Genomic DNA, 20,777 nt, shown 5'->3' on the forward strand with positions numbered 1-20,777 from the left:
ATCTTATTAAAGGTTGTTAAATAGAATTAATAAAACTGCTATCAGCAGTGAGTTCCTACCTACTTTTAACTTAATATTAATATTTTAATTAATTCTGTTTTAAAATATTAGGTTCATGTTGCTCCTTCTTGATTTATTTCTAATATGTTGATTTTCTAGAAGGGAAATTAAATATTAAATTCTACAATATCCTCTTCTCGCAGACCCAATATACATGGCACCCTCTCCAAAATCCATGTTTATATACATATATATGATACTATTTACATAGTCCTAAATATTATTTTCTTGTACAAGATTTTGTTTTTCCTAGAGCCAGTAACTGAATGGTTGTCTTTTTAGTTTTTTGTGTAAATGCTGTCAATTCTGGTGAGATGGCTCAGTAGGTAAGAGCTGTTTCTTCCAGAGGACCTGAGTTTGGGTCTCAGCACCCACATCAGGCAGCTCACAACCACCTATAATGCTAGTTCTAGGAGGATCTGATACCCTGTTCTGACCTCTGTGGGCAACTGCACTGACTGGCACTGATTAACACATACCTTCACATAGAGACACACATACACATAATTAAAAATAAATTTTTAAGTGCTGTTAGTTTGACTCCTAAACTCCAGGTAAAATATCTAAATCTCCCCCATAAAACTCCAAAGGGAGCTGGAATTTTGTCGGTTTTCATCCTTGAAGTTAATCTGGGCAGATTTCTGTTTATGCCTCTGCATAGCTGGGCCCTTTTAGCATCAACTAAAGTCTACTGTTTTCTTGCTTGATATTTATGGTATTTCCTAATTGTTTCCTGGCTTGTTTCCTCATTTTCGTGGATCACACCTCCATCATGTTCCTGAGAAAGGAAACATTTCTTGTTTGTTTTGGAATTTTGCTTTGTTGTTGATTGTTGAAGATTTAACTTGACTGAAACTTTTATTGTGTGAACACACCTGGTTGATAGTTGGCTGGGCATGGAAGACTAGATGGGAAGTATTTTCCTTCGGAATATTGAGTAGTACTTTATTTGCTCCCTGTGTTCTAATGTTGCCAGTGAACAATCTAAAGTTTTCTTTTTAAAAGTTTTTGCTAGGTGTGGTGGCGCATGCCTTTAATCCCAGCACTCCAGAAGCAGAGACAGGCAATTCTGCTCTACATAGCAAGTTCTGGTCCAGCCGGGGATACCTAGAGAAGCTGCCTCAAAATTAAGTAGGGGATGGCGAGATGGTTCGGCAGTTAAGAGCACTGTTCTTGCAGAAGACCCAGGTTTGAATCCCGCATTAACATGGCAGTGAACAACTGTTCATCCATAACTCCAGTTCCAGGGGATCCCACGCCCTTTTCTGTCCTCCGTGGGCACTGCCCGACACGGGTGCACTTACACACATGCAGGCATAACTCTCATACACAAGGCCAGGCGTAGGGGCACACGCCTTTAGTCCCAGCACTCGGGAGGCAGAGGCAGGCAGATCTCTGAGATTGGGGCCAGCCTGGTCTACCTACATAGCGATAGTTCCAGGACAGCCGGGGCTACAGGGAGACGTGTGTGTGTGTGTGTGTGTGTGTGCGCGCGCGCGCGCGTATCTGTAGGAGTCGGTTTTCTTTCACTATGGGAGTCCTGAGGAATTGAACTCAGGTCATCTGGCTTGGCAGCAAATGCCTTTTACTTGCTGAGCCATTTCCCCTGCCCAATCTGAAGCTTTTTGATTCCAGAATCTATAATCTTGAAGTGTGAGATTATCTCCTCATCCGTAAGTGAAGAAAGTCCATAATGCCTTGACGTGGATGTATTCATCTTGGTGCTAGGTGGAACCTTGGAAATTCATATCTTTAACTTCTGGAGAACTTTCCAAAATTACTTAGCATTACTTTTCTTTCCTTTGTCTGCTTCTCTCCAGATCTGGACTGACACCCGGCTATAGCCAGGCGCGTGCGCAGAGTGCGCGACGTGGGCGCGAGCCGGCTGCGCATGCGCAAGCGGCTCCCTCCTTCAGCTCGTTCTTCCCGCTACAGCCGGGCTGAATGGCCGACCCCGACGCCTCGGGTGTGGAGGAGCTGGCCGCTGGGCGCCGCGAAGCGCGGTGACTCGCCCTCCTCCAGCCTGATCCGCTCGGCTGCGGTTCCCGTGGAAAGAGCGGGCCTGTGAGGGGAGCGGCGACCCCGCCAGCCCGAGCTCTTTCCCTGGCGGAGGCGGCTTCTTCCCTGGGACAATATGTTCAAGAGAATGGCGGAATTTGGGCCTGACTCCGGCGGGAGAGTGAAGGTCAGTGCGTGGCTCCTCGCGGAGTCTCCATCCCGACTGGGCGCGCGCGGCCGGCCTCCGAGCGGAAGCTCCGCGCTCTTTGCACCCGACGTCCCCTAGTCGCCGCTGCCTCCAGAACACAAACGTTCCAGGCCTGCGCGGGGACCTGGGGCAGGAAGTGCCCGCCCAGGCCCTGGTAACCGGGGCGCCACCCACCTGGGGAGAGTGGTCGGCAGTACCTCCAGTGTGTACCGGTCCGGGTTGGAACAGTGACTGCCGCGCCTACCTGGGAAACGACTACTGTCCTGGCGTAGATTTGCCAGTCCCCAAAGCTCTCAGATACTAATCAGGTCATAAAACGCGTGTCGCTCCTATAGGGAGCGTCTAGCTTAAGTATTTAGTGAACGTTGTCGTAGAGCCTTAACTTAATGGTGGGACACTGTGACTCCTATTTCCCTCCCACCTTTATTTTTGCATTTTACATTTGTTTATCAATGGAGGGCGACTGGCGTCGGAGGACAACTTGTTGGAGTCTTTTCCTTCCACTGTGTGGGTTCTGGGGATCGAACTCAGGCTGCCAGCCATCTCACCAGCCCTCCCAGGCTTTCTACATCCTTGGTAGGTTAATTTTTAAGGCAGGATCAACTGGTTCCTGATCCTTTTTTCTTTTTTAAAAAACCCCTTCTGATTATAAATTCATAGGAATTTTTTTCTTTCAAACGAAATCATGCACATTTACACCAGTCTACTTAAGTAGAATTTTTTTAGAGTTTTTATCCACGTCATGTTATTTTTACATTATTTTAATCGATGTCAATGCAGCAGTCACTTTTAATATCGTTTGTAAATTGAGAATTCCTCAAAAACCTAAGCATTACTGAAATTTAATAGAAATGTCAGGTGAGAGTTCATTAGTATAAGACTTCATAAACATACATTTGCCTGAGTGTTTAGGATAGGGAACTATTACAAGGAGAGGGTTAAAATTAGAGCTTTTCTCTACTTGCATCTTGTTAGTTTCTAGACATTTGTAAAGGAAAATTTGAGAACGTTAAACCTGTAGTCCTCAAATTATTTTCTGAAAAAAGTCATGTAAAAATTTTAAATTGGGATTTTTTTTTTTTGATTGCTACTACTATTATGGGCATCTTGTAACAATTTAGATAAATCTCATCCAGGAAGAAAATCTGTTGATAAGTGAGCCCCCTTTCACTGTTGATGAACTAGCATATTCCTAGCACCTCTCCAGGATGTTTATTGTGTGCTCACCAGGTCTGCATCTTTATATTCATCAGGCCTGGAACTTGAGGCCATATCTGTGGTGTCCACAAGTGTCTTCAGTAGTTCTTACCATGATTATTCACTTCACATAAAACATGTTTAGCAAGGCTAGAGAGATAGGTCAGCGGTTAAGAGCACTGGTTGCTCTTAAAAAGGACCGGGGTTCCATTCCCAGCACCAACATGATGATTCACAACTGTACTCCAGTTCCAGGGGATCTGACACCCTCTTCTGACCTCCATGGGCATTACATGATACAGTACACTTACACACATGTAGGCAGTACACTCATACACAAAAATGTAATAAATAAAACATTTTTTTAAGAAACCTGCTTACCAGCCAGGTGTGGTAGCACATACCTTTAGTCCCAGCACTCTGGAGGCAGAAGCAGACTGCTCTCTGTGAGTTTGAGGCCAGCCTGGTCTACATAGTGAATTCCAGGCCATCTGGGGCTACCAGAAGACCCTGTCTCAAAAAGACCAAAAAAAAAAAATCCTCCTGGTTTATTTTTTTAGTATTTTATTTATTTTTATTTTAAATGTATGAGTGTATTGCCTGCATGTATGAAAGTGCATCTGTGTCATGCATTGCCCAAGGAGGTCAGAAGAGGGCACCAGATCCCCAAGAACTGGAGTTATGGGCAGATATTAGCTACCATGTGGGTGCTGAGATTCAAACCCGGGTCCTCTGGAAGAGCAGTCCATGCTCTTAACCACTGAGCCTTCTCTCCAGCCCCTTGAACCCTACCTCTTGAAATGTTGAGTCTACTTAGTGTCTGCTGGTATCAACCTTATGCTTTTCCAGGGGCATCTAGGCTATGGGGGACTTAGAACAGACAAGCCATTAACAGTGTGTACATACTAAGCTTTTAGTAGCATGTATGTGCAGATTCCTTTCTACTATATAGGTTACAAGTGTGTTTTTGTAATACAGAATATACATTGCCCCTACTTGTCCCTTCTGTGCTCTGTCAGTTTCCATCCATGGTCATTTGGCTCCATTGCTATAGGCTTGAGGCAAGGCTGAACTAGGCAGAATAAGGCTGCTTATCTCATGGTGGCTGGGAAGGAGAGAAAGGGCAGGGCCAAGAGCAAGACCCTGACCCAGTGACCTACTTCCTCCAGCTAGCTCCACCTTCTAATAGGCAATTCACCTATGAGCTCATCTATGTGTTAATTCATTGATAAGATTAGTACCCTCATGATCCAATTACCTCTCAGTGCCACCAGGGGATCAAGCTTTCAAGAAGCCTTTGGGGGGATACTTCACATCCAAACTACAGTGCACATAATAATGGTAAGGATAATGGACAATGTTTGCCTTCTTTTTTAATTTTTTTATTATTTTTATTTTATGTGTATGAGTGTATTGCCTGCATGTATCCGAGTACATATGTGCCCTGCAATACCCAAGGTCAGAAGAGGGTGTCAGATCCCCCGGAACTGACTTACAGACCATGTGGGTGCTGGGTATTGAACCCAGGTCCTCTACCAGAGCTCTTAGCTGCTGAGCCATCTCTCCAGCCCCATGTTTGCCTTTTTTTTTTTTTTTGAGACAGGATCCCCTGGAACTCATTTTGTTGACTAGGCTGGCCTGGAACTCACAGGGATGCTTCTGCCTGCTTCTGCCTCCCAAGTGCTGGGATTAAAGGCGTGTGCCACCACACCCAGCCCATGTTTGCCTTCTTATACTGAAAATTCTCTCAAACTGTCTTTGATGTCTGTGCTGTGTTTTGGCACATACTGCCATAGGCTAACTAAAAGGCCTTTTCCATCAATTGATGCCAGTCAAATTGGCAGTTTGTGTGTTGAGTGGTCTAGCTTTCAGGTTTGTAAGGGTCTTTTGTGTTTCTTTAACAAAAATTTCACATGCTTTAGATGGTGTTTTAATAAAAAATGTTTCAGGCCAGCAAGATGGCTCAGCAGGTAAAGGCTCGTGTCACCAAGCTTGACAACCTGGGTTTGATCCTCAGGTAGAAGGAGAGAACCAACTCCTAAAACTTATCTTCTGACTCCCACACACACATACAAAATAATTCATCTATTATTGAATTGTGAGAACATGGGTTTTTTTGTTGGTGGTGGTGTGTTTTTGGTTTTTTGGGGACACACTGCCACACCCAGTCTAAGAATCCATGTTTTAATTAAACTCAAGTTGTTAGACTGCCATGTCTTAAAACAAGCTATCAGATCTCTGTTTAGATAATGGTAAAATATTCACTGACTGTTAAATCATTTTTCTTTTAGGGGATTACTATCGTTAAACCAATAGTTTATGGTAATGTTGCCCGATATTTTGGGAAGAAAAGAGAAGAAGATGGGCACACCCACCAGTGGACAGTGTATGTAAAACCATATAGAAATGAGGTAGGTATTTGTTTTTCTGTAACTTTTTTTTTAAGTACAGTTTGTTTGAAAATAAATCATAAAATTCTGTATAGTGACTGAGTATGAATTAGACCCATTATAATTCCCCTCCCTCATTTTGAAAGAATAAAATGAGAATTCTCATCTTCATATAATTAGCAGAAATAAGATGGTCAGATTATGGAAGACAGGTCTCCTGTATGATCTGATTACTGGTAATTTTGCTTTGCTCCTGAGTCTCTGATTCCTTGAAGACAGTCAGTACATAGTAGATATTTAGCATATGCTTACTGAATTAATAGATTATTTGACTTATATGTAACTATAATAATGTTATTATATCTAAAACATAGAAACAACCCAAATATCTCTGTCAATAAATGAATAAATAAAATGTTTATCCATACAATGACATATTATTAAGAAGAAAGTATTGGCTGGATGTGGTGGTGCAGGCCATTAATCCCAGCATTCAGAGGCAGAGGAAGGTAGATGGAGCTCTGTGAGATCAAGGCCAGGGAAATTGGAAGCGTTATGCTTAATGAAAGAAGGCAGACATTACATGCTGTATACCATTCATAAGAAATGTCTAGAAAACAGTGTTTTATGGGTTAAGAGGAAAGCCAGGAGTAGGTCAAGAGGTGTGGAGTTTTCTTTCTGGGTATAAGAAATTCTGAAATTGATTACAGTGATGACTGACTGCTCTGAATGCACTCAAGACCATTGGATTCTGTATTTTACATGGTCCCAGCCTAACAGTGAGTGCCTGAAGGCAAGGCTCTGCTTTATTACCATTGTAAACAGCAAAGCCCTTAACAGTGTAACAGAAGACAAAAGCAGCTCTTGATAACATTGCAATATAATCCTGACTTTGTTTTTAAAATATATGCAGACATGAGCACATTTGAAATCACTAAAAACTGGGGGGCCACGGAGAGGGCTCAGAGGATAGAGATGCTTGCCTCCAAGCCTGAGACCTGAGGTCAGTCCCCAGAACCCACATGGCGAAAGGAAAGAACCAACTCCCACAAGTTATCCTCTGACTTCGACCTCTAAATATGCACTGTAGCATGGATATCCCCTATACACTCACTCTCTCTCTCTCTCTCTCTCTCTCTCTCTCTCTCTCTCTCTAAGTAAATATAAAAAACTTTTCAAAAAAGAAATTACTAAAAACAAATATGGTAGTAAATATTACTGTTAGAGTGTAACTTACTCTATTTTGCATTTTTATTTACTATAATGAATTATATATATATATTTGCTTTATCTTTAAGATGGAATCCCATCTAGCCCAGGCTAGCCTTAAATTTACCATCCCTTTGCCTTATCCTCCCAAGTCCTAGGATTACAGGTGTGTACCACCATGCTTGGCTTATAAAATGTATTTTTACAATATTGATGTCCTGGCAGAAGCCCTTTTAGGTACTAGAACTAATAAGGACCCTTTTCCATTTCAAAATCAAATTAAGTGAAGGAATCCGGGCGTGGTGGCACACACATTTAATCCCAGCACTCAGGAGGCAGAAGCAGGCAGATCTGTCTGAGATCAAGTCCAGCCTGGTCTACATAGGGAGTTCCAGGCCAGCCAGGGCTACACAGTGAGACCCTATTTCAAAAACAAAGGAATCTTTTGTTTCTAATGGAAATTCAAAATCTTTTTTTTCTAATGGAAATTCAGAATTAATTGAGAATATTATTATTGAAGCCTATAAAAGAATTTGAAACAGGGTACAATAATACATGCCTGAGACTGGAAGATGGCAAGTTCCAGGCCAGCCTGGGCTACATAGTAAGACCTGTTTGAACAATCACCCACCCCACAAACCCAGAATTTGCAAAACAAGTGAGTACACACACACACACACACATGCACACACGCATACTATATCTTATGAATTATGAAAGAATTCACCACAGGCTCTTTTTTAAAACAAAATCATTTCCCAGGTATTAATTTGTAATTTTGTTTTTTCTTGTGTTAGAGTGTTTTGTTTTTATTTTATGGTTATGAGTATATTGGCTGCATATAAGTGCACCTGTGCCCTGCAGTGCCCACAGAGGTCAGAAGAGGGTGTCTGATTCCCCTGGAACTGGAGTTACAGGTGGTTGTTGGCCACCATGTGGGTACTGGGAGGTCCTCTGCAAGAGCAGCCACTGCTCTTAACTCCTGAGCCATCTCTCCAGCCTAGTGTTTGTTTTGTTTTGGTTGCAGATTGGAGAATAAACCATGACGACTACTGAACTACACCTCCCAGCCCATCTTTAACATTTTCTTTTGCATCAAGGTCTTGCTGAGTTGCCCTGGCTGACCTCAAGCTTGAAGTCACCCTTCCTTGGCATCTTGGTCAGCTGGGATTATAGGCATGTGCCACTGTGCCCAGCTGACTCATATTTTTTTGTTGTTGTTTTAATTGTATTCTATAAATTTTGAAGGAAAATGATTTTATAAAGTCGTATGCATATGCTAAGTGTGTTTCCATTGGAGGACGTATTTCTCTATATTTTAGGATATGTCAGCATATGTGAAGAAAATCCAGTTTAAATTACATGAGAGCTATGGCAATCCTTTAAGAGGTACAGTACAACCTTTCCATTCATAATTATTAATAAAAGAACCAGTGAACAGCCAGGCATGGTGGTGCATGCCTTTAATCCCAGCACTTGGGAGGCAGTCAGGCGGATCTCTGTGAGCTCAAGGTCAGCCTGGTCTACATAGTGAATTCCAGGCCAGCTGGGGCTACAAAGGGAGACCCTGTCTCAAAAGTCAAAAACGAAACAAAACAAAAAGAACCAGTGAATTAAATCAGTAATTTATACTTGTTTATTTTTCTTTCCTCTCTCTAGTTGTTACTAAGCCTCCATATGAAATTACTGAAACAGGATGGGGTGAATTTGAAATAATCATCAAAATATTTTTCATTGACCCTAATGAAAGACCTGTGAGTAACATTAACATTTGCAAATAGAAAATAGATGATGTTTTTTGGAATGTTATGTATATGAATGTTTAGCTTGCATGTATGTAAGTGCATCCGTGTATGCAGTGCCCATAGAGGCCAGAAGAAGATGTCAGAGCCACTAGAACTGGAGTTATGGATGGTTGTTAACCACCTTGTGGTGCTAGTAACTGAACCCAGGTCCTCTGCAAGAGCAGCTGGTGCTCCTAACTTCTGAGCATCTCTCCAGCCCCATTAAATAGATGCTTTAATAAATGTGAAACTGTAAAATTTACTGAAGAACTACAGTTCATTCAGATGGACTTCCTGTAAATTTATGTCACAGTGTATCTTGCCACAAGTTAAGGGGTTGGATTTGGGGTGTGTCTGTGTGTGTGTGTGTGTGTGTGTGTGTATGTGTGTGTGTATGTAATTTTATTTTATTGTGAGTCTTCCATTCATAGATCTAAAAACACAAGCAGGTCCCTAGCAAGCAATTTGAAAAGTACTATCATACTATCAGCAAAAAAAAAAAAAATAATTAAAATAAAATAAAGCTAACATCTAAAGGGAAAATGAGTGTTGAACAAATACCAGAGCCCTAGTGGTGCAGGCCAGTTAATCTTAGCACCAGGAGGGCTGAGACAACAGAGTTACTTCAAATTCCATGCCTGCATGGGCCACAGACTATCAGAAAAATAAAAACAACAAAAATAAAAAGAAGAAAAAATGAGCATGGTGGAAAATTTCTGTAATCCCAGCACTTGGGAGGTGCAGGTAGGAAAGCCAGAAAGAGTTCAAGGTTCCCCTCTGCAACATATTAAGTTCATAAGTTCATAGCTGGGCTACAGGTGACCTTGCAAAAAAATAAAAAGATCACAGAAAATTATAATTGTCCATCTCCAGGTAACTGGAACATCAGGACAGACAGTGGCAGAAATCACTTAGCTTGACCTCTACAGGGTCTACAGGAAGCCCTCCCTGTAGATTCAGAATCCCTTGGGGCCTGGTTCATTGTCTGCCATGTCATCTCTGTCTTGGTGCCCAGATGTAGAAGTAAATAGCCACAGGTCTGACCTTCAGACCCTTCAGCCCCAGAACCTACTGCTGTGCTAATGACTAGGTGAGGGTTGGCAGGGTTAATGGAAAGGAGCCTGGCTTGCCAGCCTTGTGATTGGCAGCAGTGGGCCATGTTGTTAGCATAGAACACAATGATGAACCAGGTGGAGTGGCAACGGCTGGGCTTAGTAGCTCTTGCTTGAGTATCCGGTACATGCTTGTCAAATTGAATCTGGCAGTCAAGACCTTATAAGCCTTGTAGTCTAGGTACCAGTCCATCTTGAAATGTTTCTCTAGCCAGGCAAAATGGTTCAAGCCTTTAATCCTAGCACTTGGGAGGCACAGGCAAGAGGATTTCCAGGCCTGTCTGGTCCACATAGCCAGTTCCAAGCCCCCCAGGGCTGCATAGTAAGTACCTGTCTCCAAAAGAGAGGGGAGGGGAGGGAAGGGGGGCAGAGGGAAAGGGAGGGAGAAGGAGAAGAGAGAAGGGATGAGCGAGAGGAGAGGGAAAGGGAGGATTCTCTAGCCCCCTTTGGTACTCCCAGTTGTGCCTCTAGACATGGGGATCAGGTGTGTCCGGGAAATCCCAAGAATCTCCCATCTTGGCTCCATGATTCCTGCAAAACAAAGATTTCAAGTTCGTTGGTATCATTTAATAGGTAACAATCAAAAGTGGAATCTGTATACTGTCTGAAATGAATATTTTTTAAAAGATGTACTTATTTTTATTTGTGTGTATGTGTGTGAGTCTGCATGAGTTTCGGTGCACCATGTATGTGCAGGAGCCAACAAAGGGCAGAAGAGGACCTCTCTGAAGTTACAGGGGTTGTAAGCCACCATGTGGATGCTAGGAAATTAACCTGTATCCTCTACAAGAGCAATAAGTGCTCTTAACTGCTGAGCCATCTCTCCAGCCCAAATACTCAGTTTTTAGTGGCTAACTCTTAAGCATTTTTTCAGCAACCATCTGTAGGAAGAGTTTCATTTTATAATGTGTTTGTGAATCCTTATTTATAACCATGGATCTTTTCTATCAAGACATCAAAAACCAAAGGATAATGTGTGTGTGGAGGGGAATCTCCTTCCAACTGTGGCTTTGATTCCTCCTCAACTTTGTCAGGTTAAAGATGGTCATCATCTTAGATGAGGCTATTGAGGCTCAGAGTTCAAATGTTCAGCGCTAGTTTTTGAACCCAGTTAATTGAGTTTATATTTAATAGTCTTCCAGCATTTTTAAAAAATCTTATTATTTTTATTTTATGTGTAAGTTCATGTGTGTAAGTGCACCTGTGTGATGCAATGCCCTCGGAAGTCAGAAGAGGATCTCTGGAACTGGAGTTCCAGATGGCTGTCAAGCTGCCATATGGGTACTAGGAACTGAACCCAGGGTCCGCTGCAAAAGCAGCCAGTGCTGTTAACTGCTGAGCCACCTTTCCAGACCCATATTTTTTCTTTTTACTAAAACCACTATAAAAAATATATATGCCAGCCAGGCATGGTGGTGCACGCCTTTAATCCCAGCACTTGGGAGGCAGAGGCAGGTGGATCTCTGTGAGTTCAAGGCCAGCTACAGGGAGACCCTATCTCAAAAAGACCAAAATATATATATGCCTATAAATAACATCACAGTTCATTTATGGCTCTACCCTTCCATATATATGTGGTTGGGGTTTAACATTTGGCACCATTAATTTTTTTTTTTTGTCTTTTTGAGACAGGGTCTCCCTGTATCCCCACCTGGCCTGGAACTCACTATGTAGACCAGGCTGGCCTCGGATTCAAAGAGATCCGCCTGCCTCTGCCTCCCAGTGCTGGGATTAAAGGCATGCGCCACCATGCCCAGCTGGCACCATTAATTTTTATCTTGTTAGAATCAGCTCATTCTTTACAGCACACATATTTATACTTTAATCAGATTACATTTTTCAATTGTACATGCTTTTGAAAAAAGGAGATTATCAACTGGATCAGTGGTTCAGAGAACCAGTTCCTAACTGGATGCACCAGAAATACCAGGGAGCTTTTAAAAAATTCAAACTCCTGAGCATTATCTCCTGGATGATGGGTAGGTTTTGGAGTGATTATTTTTAATGTACAGTGAAATCTGTGAGCCATTGACACATCTTGCTGCTCCCACATATGAATTCCTTTAGGCAGTCTCTCAGGTGAGAGTCTAACTTGCATATCTCCAATATGAAGGGTTGACTTCTGTCATTAAGACTTCTAGTTTGGGGACTGAAGAGATAGCTCAGTGGTTAAGAGCACTGGCTGCTCTTAACAGAGGATCCAGGTTTGTTTCTCAGCACCCACATGGAGTCTAGCAACTGCCCATAACTCCAGTTGCAGGGGATCTGATGCCCTCTTCTGACCTTTGTGGGCATTCTACGACAAAGGTGCATTTACATACAGGCAGGCAATACACTCATAAAACTAAATTTAAAAAAATTTTTTTTTTAAAGACTTTAGGGGAACTGGAGAGATGGCTCAACGGTTAAGAACACTGGTTGTTCTTGCAGAAGACCCGGGTTCGAATCCCAGCACCCACATAGCAGCTAACAACTGCCCATAACTCCAGTCCCAGGGGATCCAACAGCCTCTTCTGACATTCGTGGGCGTTGCACAACACGGGTGTACTTACCTACATGCAGGCAATACACGCATACGCATAAAATAAAAATAATAAATTAAAATAAAAATTAAAAAACAGGTCTTGCTGATACTTGGGAGCTAGAGAGATGACTCAGCAGTTCAGAGCACTGGATGCTCTTAGAGGACCAAAGTTTGATTTCCAGCACCCACATTGAACCTTCACAACCACCTGTAATTCTAGTTCTAGGGGATCCAACACCCTGTTCTGGCCTCTGAGGGCATCCACATGTATATGCACATGCCCACAATACAGACACATATATTCTTTTTGAAAAGAAGAAGAAAGTTGGGCATGGTAGGGCATAGTAGTATATAGATTTAGTCCCAGCACTTGAGAGACAGAGGCAGGCAGATCTCTGTAAGTTCAAGGCTAGCCTGGGGTACATAATAAGACCTTGTCCAAAAAAAGAAAAAAAGAATGCTATGCTTTATATTATACTTCTTTTAACTTTTACTGATAACTCTTCATACATTAGTTTTCTACTTAATAAACATAGCCATTTTTTTATTGAGCTTTTTAAATTTTAAACATTTTCCACTCAAATCCAGACACCGTCCCCCAAACATCCCTCCCTTTATCCCCCCACCAAACACTATGCACCCTGCCATACATGCTGAGTCTTATTCATTCAGGTGTCTGTACCCAAGTGTCCTTCAGTAAAAATATGTCCACTGGCGTCTAGTCAGCCCATCCAGTGGTCGTATGTAAGTTATACTCTCCCTCACCCAGCAGCCATCAGCCTCAAATAGTTCTCAGTCTGGTGCTGGCCCACCACCTTGGGCCTTTGTTTAATTGAATTGATGTGGATCCCACGTTCAATGCCACCACTGCCACAGGCTCACATGCACAAGCCTCCAGTGGCCTGGAAGCTTCCACCACCATATGTTCATGAACCAACCTGGCTCTTACAATCTTTCCACCTCTTCTTCCACAGTGGCCCCTGAGCTATGGGTGGGTGAGGATCCATATAGGAGTCCCATCCTACTTTCTTATTCTCCAAAACTTGGCCAGTTGTGGCATTCTGTGTACATCACACTCTGATGTACATGGAAGCCTCACTGGTGAAAGTTGAGGGGTGCATTAGTCCTCTCTCTACCCCTTATTCCACTATGTTCCATGAACCTTAGTTATAGAGATTCGACTGCAGGTAAGTCACCTAGTACTAGGCATCTCCCAGAGTATGTTCTCTGTGCCTGACCAGATGTGCAACTCTGAAGTAGCCTCCATCTGTTGCAAGAAGAAGCTTTGATGAGTGCTGTCACTCTAAGGGAGGTCTCTTCTTGTCTGACACTGTATTCCCTGCCAAGCAGCCCCCAGGTATACATATGCATTAATGTTCAGACACTCTATATGCATTCCTCATAGGGTTTCTAGGGCATCACTTTCCCTCTGTTTCCTAGCCCCCCAAGATTTCACTCATCTTTTTCTCCCATCTGGCTTCCCTCCTCACTCCCTCCCTAGCCACAGTGCCCCCATTATCCCAGCCCTTCCTCCAATATCTCCCAACTCCCACCATCTCTCCCTTTCCTAACTTCCCTCCCTTCCGCACACCATGGTCCCTTGCATGTCCCTCCCTCCTTTCCTCCCTGCTGATTACTCCCACTTCTTCCACCTCCCTCAGGTAATATCTGTTCCCTACTATCCCCTTCAGGTTATTTCTTTTCCTTTACCTCCATGTATCCTTTGCCTTTACCTGGCTCCTGGCATTACGTCAGAATTTATATACTCACATATAAGGGATTAGTGCTACAATCCACAAATGAGGGAGAGTATATGTCGCTTGATTTTCTGCATTTGTGTTACTTCACTTAGTATAACACTGTGTAGTTCCATCCACTTACCTGCAAATTTCATAATTTCTTCTTTTCTTACTGCTGAGTAGAACTCCATTGAGTAGATGTACCACATTTTCATTAACCATTCGTCAGTTGAGGGACATTTAGGTTGTTTCCATTTCTTGGCTATTGTGAAGAAAGCAGCAACAAACATGGATGTACAGGTATCTCTACAGTATGATGAGTCCTTTGGGTATGTGCCAAGGTGTGGTATCACTGGATCATATGGTAGGTTCATTTTTAGTTTTCTGAGGGTTCTCCACACTGCTTTCCATAGTGGTTGCATGAGTTTGCATTCCCACCAGCATTCTCTTTATATTTTCTCCAGCATTTGCAGTGTTTCATTCTCCTGATCTTTGCCAATCTGTCTGGGGTATATGAAATCTTAAAGTGGTTTTTATCTGCATTTCTCTAATTAGTAAGGATATTGAGCACTTTTTAAGGTCCTTCTTAGCCATTTTTATTTCTTCATTTGAGAACTCTATTTAGGTCTATCACCCATCTTTTTATTGGGTCATTTCCTTTCTTCTTTCTTTTTGAGTTCTTTGTATATTCTAGATATTAATCTTCTGTTGGATGTGTAGGTGGTAAAGATTTTCTCCCACTCAGTGGGTTTCCTCTTCCCTTCCTTAGTTATTTCTTTGTCTGTACAGAAACTTTGTAATTTAATGAGGTCCCACTTACTGATTGTTGACCTTAGTGCCTGAGCAGCTGGTGTCTGATTTAAGAAAGTTCTTTCCTACACCTATATCTTAGAGGGTGCTACCTGTGTTTTCTTCTAGCAATTTCCGAGTTTCAGGTTTTATATTGCAGTCTTTGATCCATTTGGAATTGACTTTTGTGCAGGTTGAAAGATAAGGGTTAAGTTTCATTTTTCTGCAAGTGGAGATCCAGTTTTGCCAGCACCACTTGTTATGCTGCCTTTCCTCCATTTTTTTGGTCTTTTTGAAACAAGGTCTCCTGGTATGCCCAGCTGGCCTAGAACATGCTATGTAGACTAGGCTGGCCTTGATCTCACAGAGACCCCACCCACTTCCATGTGCCGGGATTAAAGGCATGCACTACGTACACCTGGCAACATTTAAATACTTTTCATGTTGATAGTTTCCCTGTCTACCATTCATGCTGTCATCCTAATTGGACATACTCTGTTTGGTCAGATTATGAAATATCCATTGTTTGTGAGGCTGAAGAGATGGTCATCAAGCCTGCCTGAGCGTAAGCGCCTTTGCTTCCTGAACCTTCTCACCAACCTGCTTGCTTGTTTTTTTGTTTTGTTTTGTTTTTGTTTTAAGACAGGATCTTACCATGTAGCCTTGATTGGCTACACTAATGTAACCCCAGACTAGATTCAAACTCAGTCCTCCTGCTTCAGCCTCCCACATGCTGGGATTATAGGCATGCACTGCTACGCCTTATTACCATAGTTTTCTTGACTATGATACTTTCCAGTCCTCAACTTGAAGCCTTTTAAGGTCCTAGGAACTGTGGCTCCCACTTTTGATGCAGTTTTCTTCCTTATGTTTTTCAGGTTGTATTTTTTTTCTGTTATTTTTTCTATTCCAGAAATTTATCAAATTGTACACCTTAAATATGTAATATATAATTCATACTCTTTCATTCTTAAGATTTCTTTACTATTATTTTAGTGGGATTCTGGGCATTTGCCTTCTTCCTTTTCTGTACCCCCAACCCATGCTGACACTTAGACCCAGGGCCTTGTGCCTGCTGCTAGGCAAGTGTTCTACTACTGAACTATAGCTCTCCCTCCTCCTTCCTCCCATGTTCTCACTGCACCGTGTTGAACTTGGAAAACATCCTTTAAAAGTAGGATATTTCCACTGAAGTGGAAGTAAGACATTTCTGTAAGATGAGCTCATTTGTTTAAATTCATTTGCAAACATTTGTATATTTTCTTACTTTTTCAGATACTGTCATATTTTGTGACTGTTTGAAAGAATCATGTTTCCTTATAACAATTTTAGTTAATCTTTTGGAAAATTCTTTGAGGCCTCAGAATTGGTTTGCACAGCTTCAGCATGAGCTGTATGTTTTGCCAGCTGTGTTTTACTCTGTTGAAGTAGTGGCAGGTTGTGCTGCGAAGCTTTTCCTTTGATGTTGTCCTACACCGGTTTTTAAGTGTTTGGAAACAAGTTGTTCTTGCCAAAGTGAATTATCACGGACAAGATGTTTATTATTTTGTGTATGTAGTAATTTTTTGACCCATAGTAGAGTAGCTTGCCCTCACTGAAGATTTTAGTACTGATTATTCTTTTAGATAATATTTTTTTGAGGGTTTTTGTTTAGTTTTCAGTTTTTTTTTTTTTTTTTAATGTGTATGAGTGATTTGCCTGCATGTATGTAAGTGTACCTGTGCATGCAATGCCTGCAGTAACCAGAAAAGGACATCATATTCTCCTGGAGCTAGAGTTATGGAAGGCTGTTAGCTGCCATGTGGGTACTGGGACGTCCCTCTGCAAGAGCACCCAATGCTCTTAACCACTGAGCCCTTTCTCCAGACCCCTTGGTTGGTTGGTTGGCTGGTTGGTTGGTTTTTTAGATAGGGTCTCTTTAGCCCAGGCTCCTGACCTTGAATTTTGAACAGTCCTCCTATCTCAGCCTCTCCTGTGTTAGGATTACTTGAGTGTACTACCATGCCTAGCATCAAACCTTTTTTCCCAGTAAATTTGTAAACTTTAACCTTCACAGACAGGTGTTAACAATTACTCCAGTTTCACTTGTATAAACAAAACAGTTCATGTCTTAGTGATTTTCCAGACTTAATTTCCATAGCTTTATCTTGTGTAGTTTTGGGGTATAGTTGTTCTTAGAGAAATGTTTAGATAGATCCTCCTCTGACTTCGGTAGAATGTTCCTGTTAAGTAGATAGGGATAGATGGTGTATCTTTTTAAGAAAGTTACACAGAGTTTGGGTGATTTGCAACATAAGTTGCAATTGAAGCAAGGTCCAGAATTGGATATGTTTACTAATTCCATTCCCTACTTTAGTTAAAGAAATGACAGTGTCATGGCAGCGCATGCTTGTGATCCTAGCACTTGAGAAGTGGAGGTAGGAGGATCAGGAGTTCAAGTCCTTAGTTTCTGCTACATAGCGAGGCCAGCCTGGGATACATAGTGAGATCTGTCTCAAAAAAAATTTTTCTTCAAGAAAAAATGAAGCAGGGCAGAGATGGGAGGAAAGAAGGATCTCATGATAATGCTAACTGTTGTACAGATGAGACCTCCGTTTTTATTTCACAGGTAACACTCTATCATTTACTAAAGCTCTTCCAATCTGACACCAATGCAATGTTGGGGAAAAAGACAGTGGTTTCAGAGTTCTATGATGAAATGGTAAGATTTTTGTGAGTGGAGGTTGTTTTTTTTTTTTTAACACCTGTTTATTGCATGTGTATGTGTGTGTGTGTGTGTGTGTGTGTGTGTAGCTGCTCTTATGACACCGTGCTCATGTGGAGATCAAAGGACAACCTGTGGGATTTGGTTTTCTCCTTCCACCATGTGGGTCCCAGGGATGGAACTCGGGTCATGAGGCTTGCATCTTTACCTGCTGAGCAGTCTCACTGGTTCATAGAGTAAGAGCTCTGAAAGCATATTAAGTTGGAGAACTTTAAAATTATTCAACTTTTTAAAAAAATTCTATCCCTTAAGATATTTCAAGACCCAACAGCAATGATGCAGCAACTGTTAACAACATCTCGTCAGCTGACATTAGGAGCCTATAAGCATGAAACAGAATGTAAGTGCTTTGATCCTTCGTTAGTCTTGAAAAGTAGTATGATTCTGTAATGGTGAAAGAATTAGTGACTTTTTTTTCTAGCATAGGTAAATTCTTAGGAATTAACAAACAGGATATATGTTGCTATCAGTGCCAACAATGAGCAAAATACTCATTAGTATTTACTGTGTGTTTTTACTTAATCCTCATAAATCCTTTGAGAAATACCAAGTTTTAACACTGTCATGTGTAGTAATTGGGGGAGACTTGGAAATAACTGCATCTATATAATAAGGGATCAAGGATGCATTTGAACTCAGGTCTTTCTGATTGCAAAGCTACGTTTGTTTGTTTGTTTGTTTGTTTGTTTTCACTATACCTTCTTGCTGCTAATTGATGACTGAGATGTGTGAGAGAACACCCCTAGGTGCAGCAGCAGCATCAATTACCTAAGGTGGCCACAAGATGGAGATGTTGGATGCAGGCAGGAATTTTTGTAACTGCACTAGCCAACTGGCACATTTAAGCAGATAAATTCTATTAAGTAGTTTTGTAATGTATCCAGCTAGAATTTTTGTTTTATTTTGTTTTCGTATTTCTGGGGATTGAACCCAGAACCTCACATATGTTAGGCAAGTACTGTACCATGGAGCTATACCACCAGTCCCTAGAATTTTTCAAATATTAATGTTCTTTTCTCAACATAAACAATCATAATAATAGTTGATGAGGTGTTTTATGTATCAGGCAGTATTCTAGGTACTTTCTGTACATTAGTTCATTTAAAATCTTCTGGACAGGGATTGGGGGAGATGACTCATTCTGTAAAGTGCTTACTTACATACATGAGGACCTGAGTTTAGATCCCCAGCACCTATGTAAAAAAACCAGATACAGTGATTTGCCCTTGTAATCCTAGTGCTGGGGAGGCAGAGACAGGAAGGTTACTGGGGTTTACTGGCCAGCTAGTTGCCCAATCAATGAGCTCCAAGTTCAGTGAGAGATTCTGTCTCAATAAATAAGGTGGCATACTGGAGAAATGATGTAGCCGTGAAAGGCTAACAAACCAAAACATCAAAAGATAAGGTGGAGAGTGATAGAGGAAAACACTTGACATTGACCTCTGACCTCCACAGAACACACAAGTATACACATACATGTATACAAAATCTTCTAAATAAATATTTATGAGGTCTGTGCCATTGTAGCTTATGGTTCATAAATGAGAAAATGAATGTAGAAATTGAAATAACTTGATATCATAGCTAATAAATATTAGAACTACAATTCAAATTTAGACAGCTTTGCTTGGGGGGGGGTCTTTTTGAGACAGGGTCTCCCTGTAGCCCCAGCTGGCCTAGAACTCACAAAGATCTGCCTGTCTCTGCCTCCCAAGTGCTGGGATTCAAAGGCGTGCACCACAATGCCCAGCTTGCTACCATTTATGGAAAAAGATACAGTCTTATTTTGGTAATGTGATTTTATTTATTATGTAAATTGCACATGTACATATTTAAGAATACTTTCAGCTGGCTCACTGGCATCTGTTGGGTGTATGTGCCCCCTTATTTCCAAAGTAATATGTATATAGAGAAAAAGAAATAATGTCTCAAAACTTTAACTGTAAGTGGCTACAGTTTCATCCTGCAGAAAGCAAGTTAAAGCTTGTGTTGGGAATTGAGACTTTCATACCTTCTCTAACACACCAGAGTTTAATGTTCTATATCTTAAGTTGTTCAATTTCATCATGGAAACACCACCCAGGGAAATGCTGTGTTCCTTGCTCTGTGACACATCTTAAACATTGTGAGGAAAGAATTACTCAGTACAAGTATTTTCTTCCATAGTTGCAGAACTTGAAGTGAAAACCAGAGAAAAATTAGAAGCTGCCAAGAAAAAAACAAGCTTTGAAATTGCAGAGCTTAAGGAGAGATTAAAAGCAAGTCGTGAAACTATAAATTGTTTAAAAAATGAAATCAGAAAACTTGAAGAAGATGATCAGACAAAAGACATATAAGCAGCTAGTCGCAAGTTAAACAAAGTAGGGTGGACTCTGATGGAGAAACGGACTCAATGTAATTCTGTGATGTTTCTTGGAAGAACTACAGGTATATTTGGCCAGCCATGGATTTCACAGAGGTGAAGTCCAAGTTCACGATATTCGAACAGTCTTTATTGGGAAATAATATGTGTGTACTGAGAGTTGATGCTGCATAGCATTCCATAATGTTAAGCACAATTTTTAAAGTTTTTTTTTTTTTTTTGGAATATATATGTAGTTATTTTCCTTTAGGCAGGCATCAGAATTTCATTATAAAGTATAACCTGTACAAATTTTGTACTTCTCTACTAGTGAGAATTAGTAACTAGTGTGTATATTTAATTCTTCAAGTTTTTGTTATCTGCCCCTTCTGCCTCTTTTGTATATGATGTACCAGTAAGTATTCAATAAACGTGCTTTTCTGCTCCCATGTCTGCCTTTTGTGTTTTCTTTGAAGACTTTTTGAAGCTCCCTCAATACAAATTAACATTTCCCACAGTATTGCCATCTCATAGCTTTTTCCTTTTTCAGACAAGGTATCAACTATGTAGCACTGGCTGGCCTTGACTCAGAGATCCACTAACCTCTCTCTGAGATTACAGACATGTACCCCTATGCCTGACTCTGATTGCACATCTTTTGT

At 41.4% G+C, this 20,777-nt stretch overlaps 1 protein-coding gene across 2 annotated transcripts; it reads left to right on the forward strand.

Moving 5' to 3' along the window:
- The first annotated feature begins 1,943 nt into the window (after positions 1-1,943).
- Yeats4 (YEATS domain containing 4) lies at positions 1,944-20,564 on the forward strand. 2 transcript variants are annotated; one of them, XM_008823696.2, is made up of 7 exons: positions 1,948-2,245; positions 5,755-5,874; positions 8,385-8,451; positions 8,722-8,816; positions 17,619-17,711; positions 18,027-18,114; positions 19,941-20,564. In XM_008823696.2, the coding sequence occupies exons 1-7, from the start codon at positions 2,195-2,197 to the stop codon at positions 20,108-20,110; spliced, it is 684 nt and encodes a 227-aa protein (XP_008821918.1). In that variant the 5' UTR covers positions 1,948-2,194; the 3' UTR covers positions 20,111-20,564. The 2 variants fall into 2 exon arrangements, with proteins under 2 accessions (XP_029414847.1, XP_008821918.1); XM_029558987.1 differs by lacking the exon at positions 17,619-17,711 and having other exon boundaries at positions 1,944-2,245.
- Positions 20,565-20,777: the final 213 nt, after the last annotated feature.

The sequence above is a fragment of the Nannospalax galili genome, unplaced genomic scaffold (genome assembly GCF_000622305.1).
Source record: "Nannospalax galili isolate Female #2095 unplaced genomic scaffold, S.galili_v1.0 scaffold749, whole genome shotgun sequence".
Lineage (NCBI taxonomy): Eukaryota > Metazoa > Chordata > Mammalia > Rodentia > Spalacidae > Nannospalax > Nannospalax galili.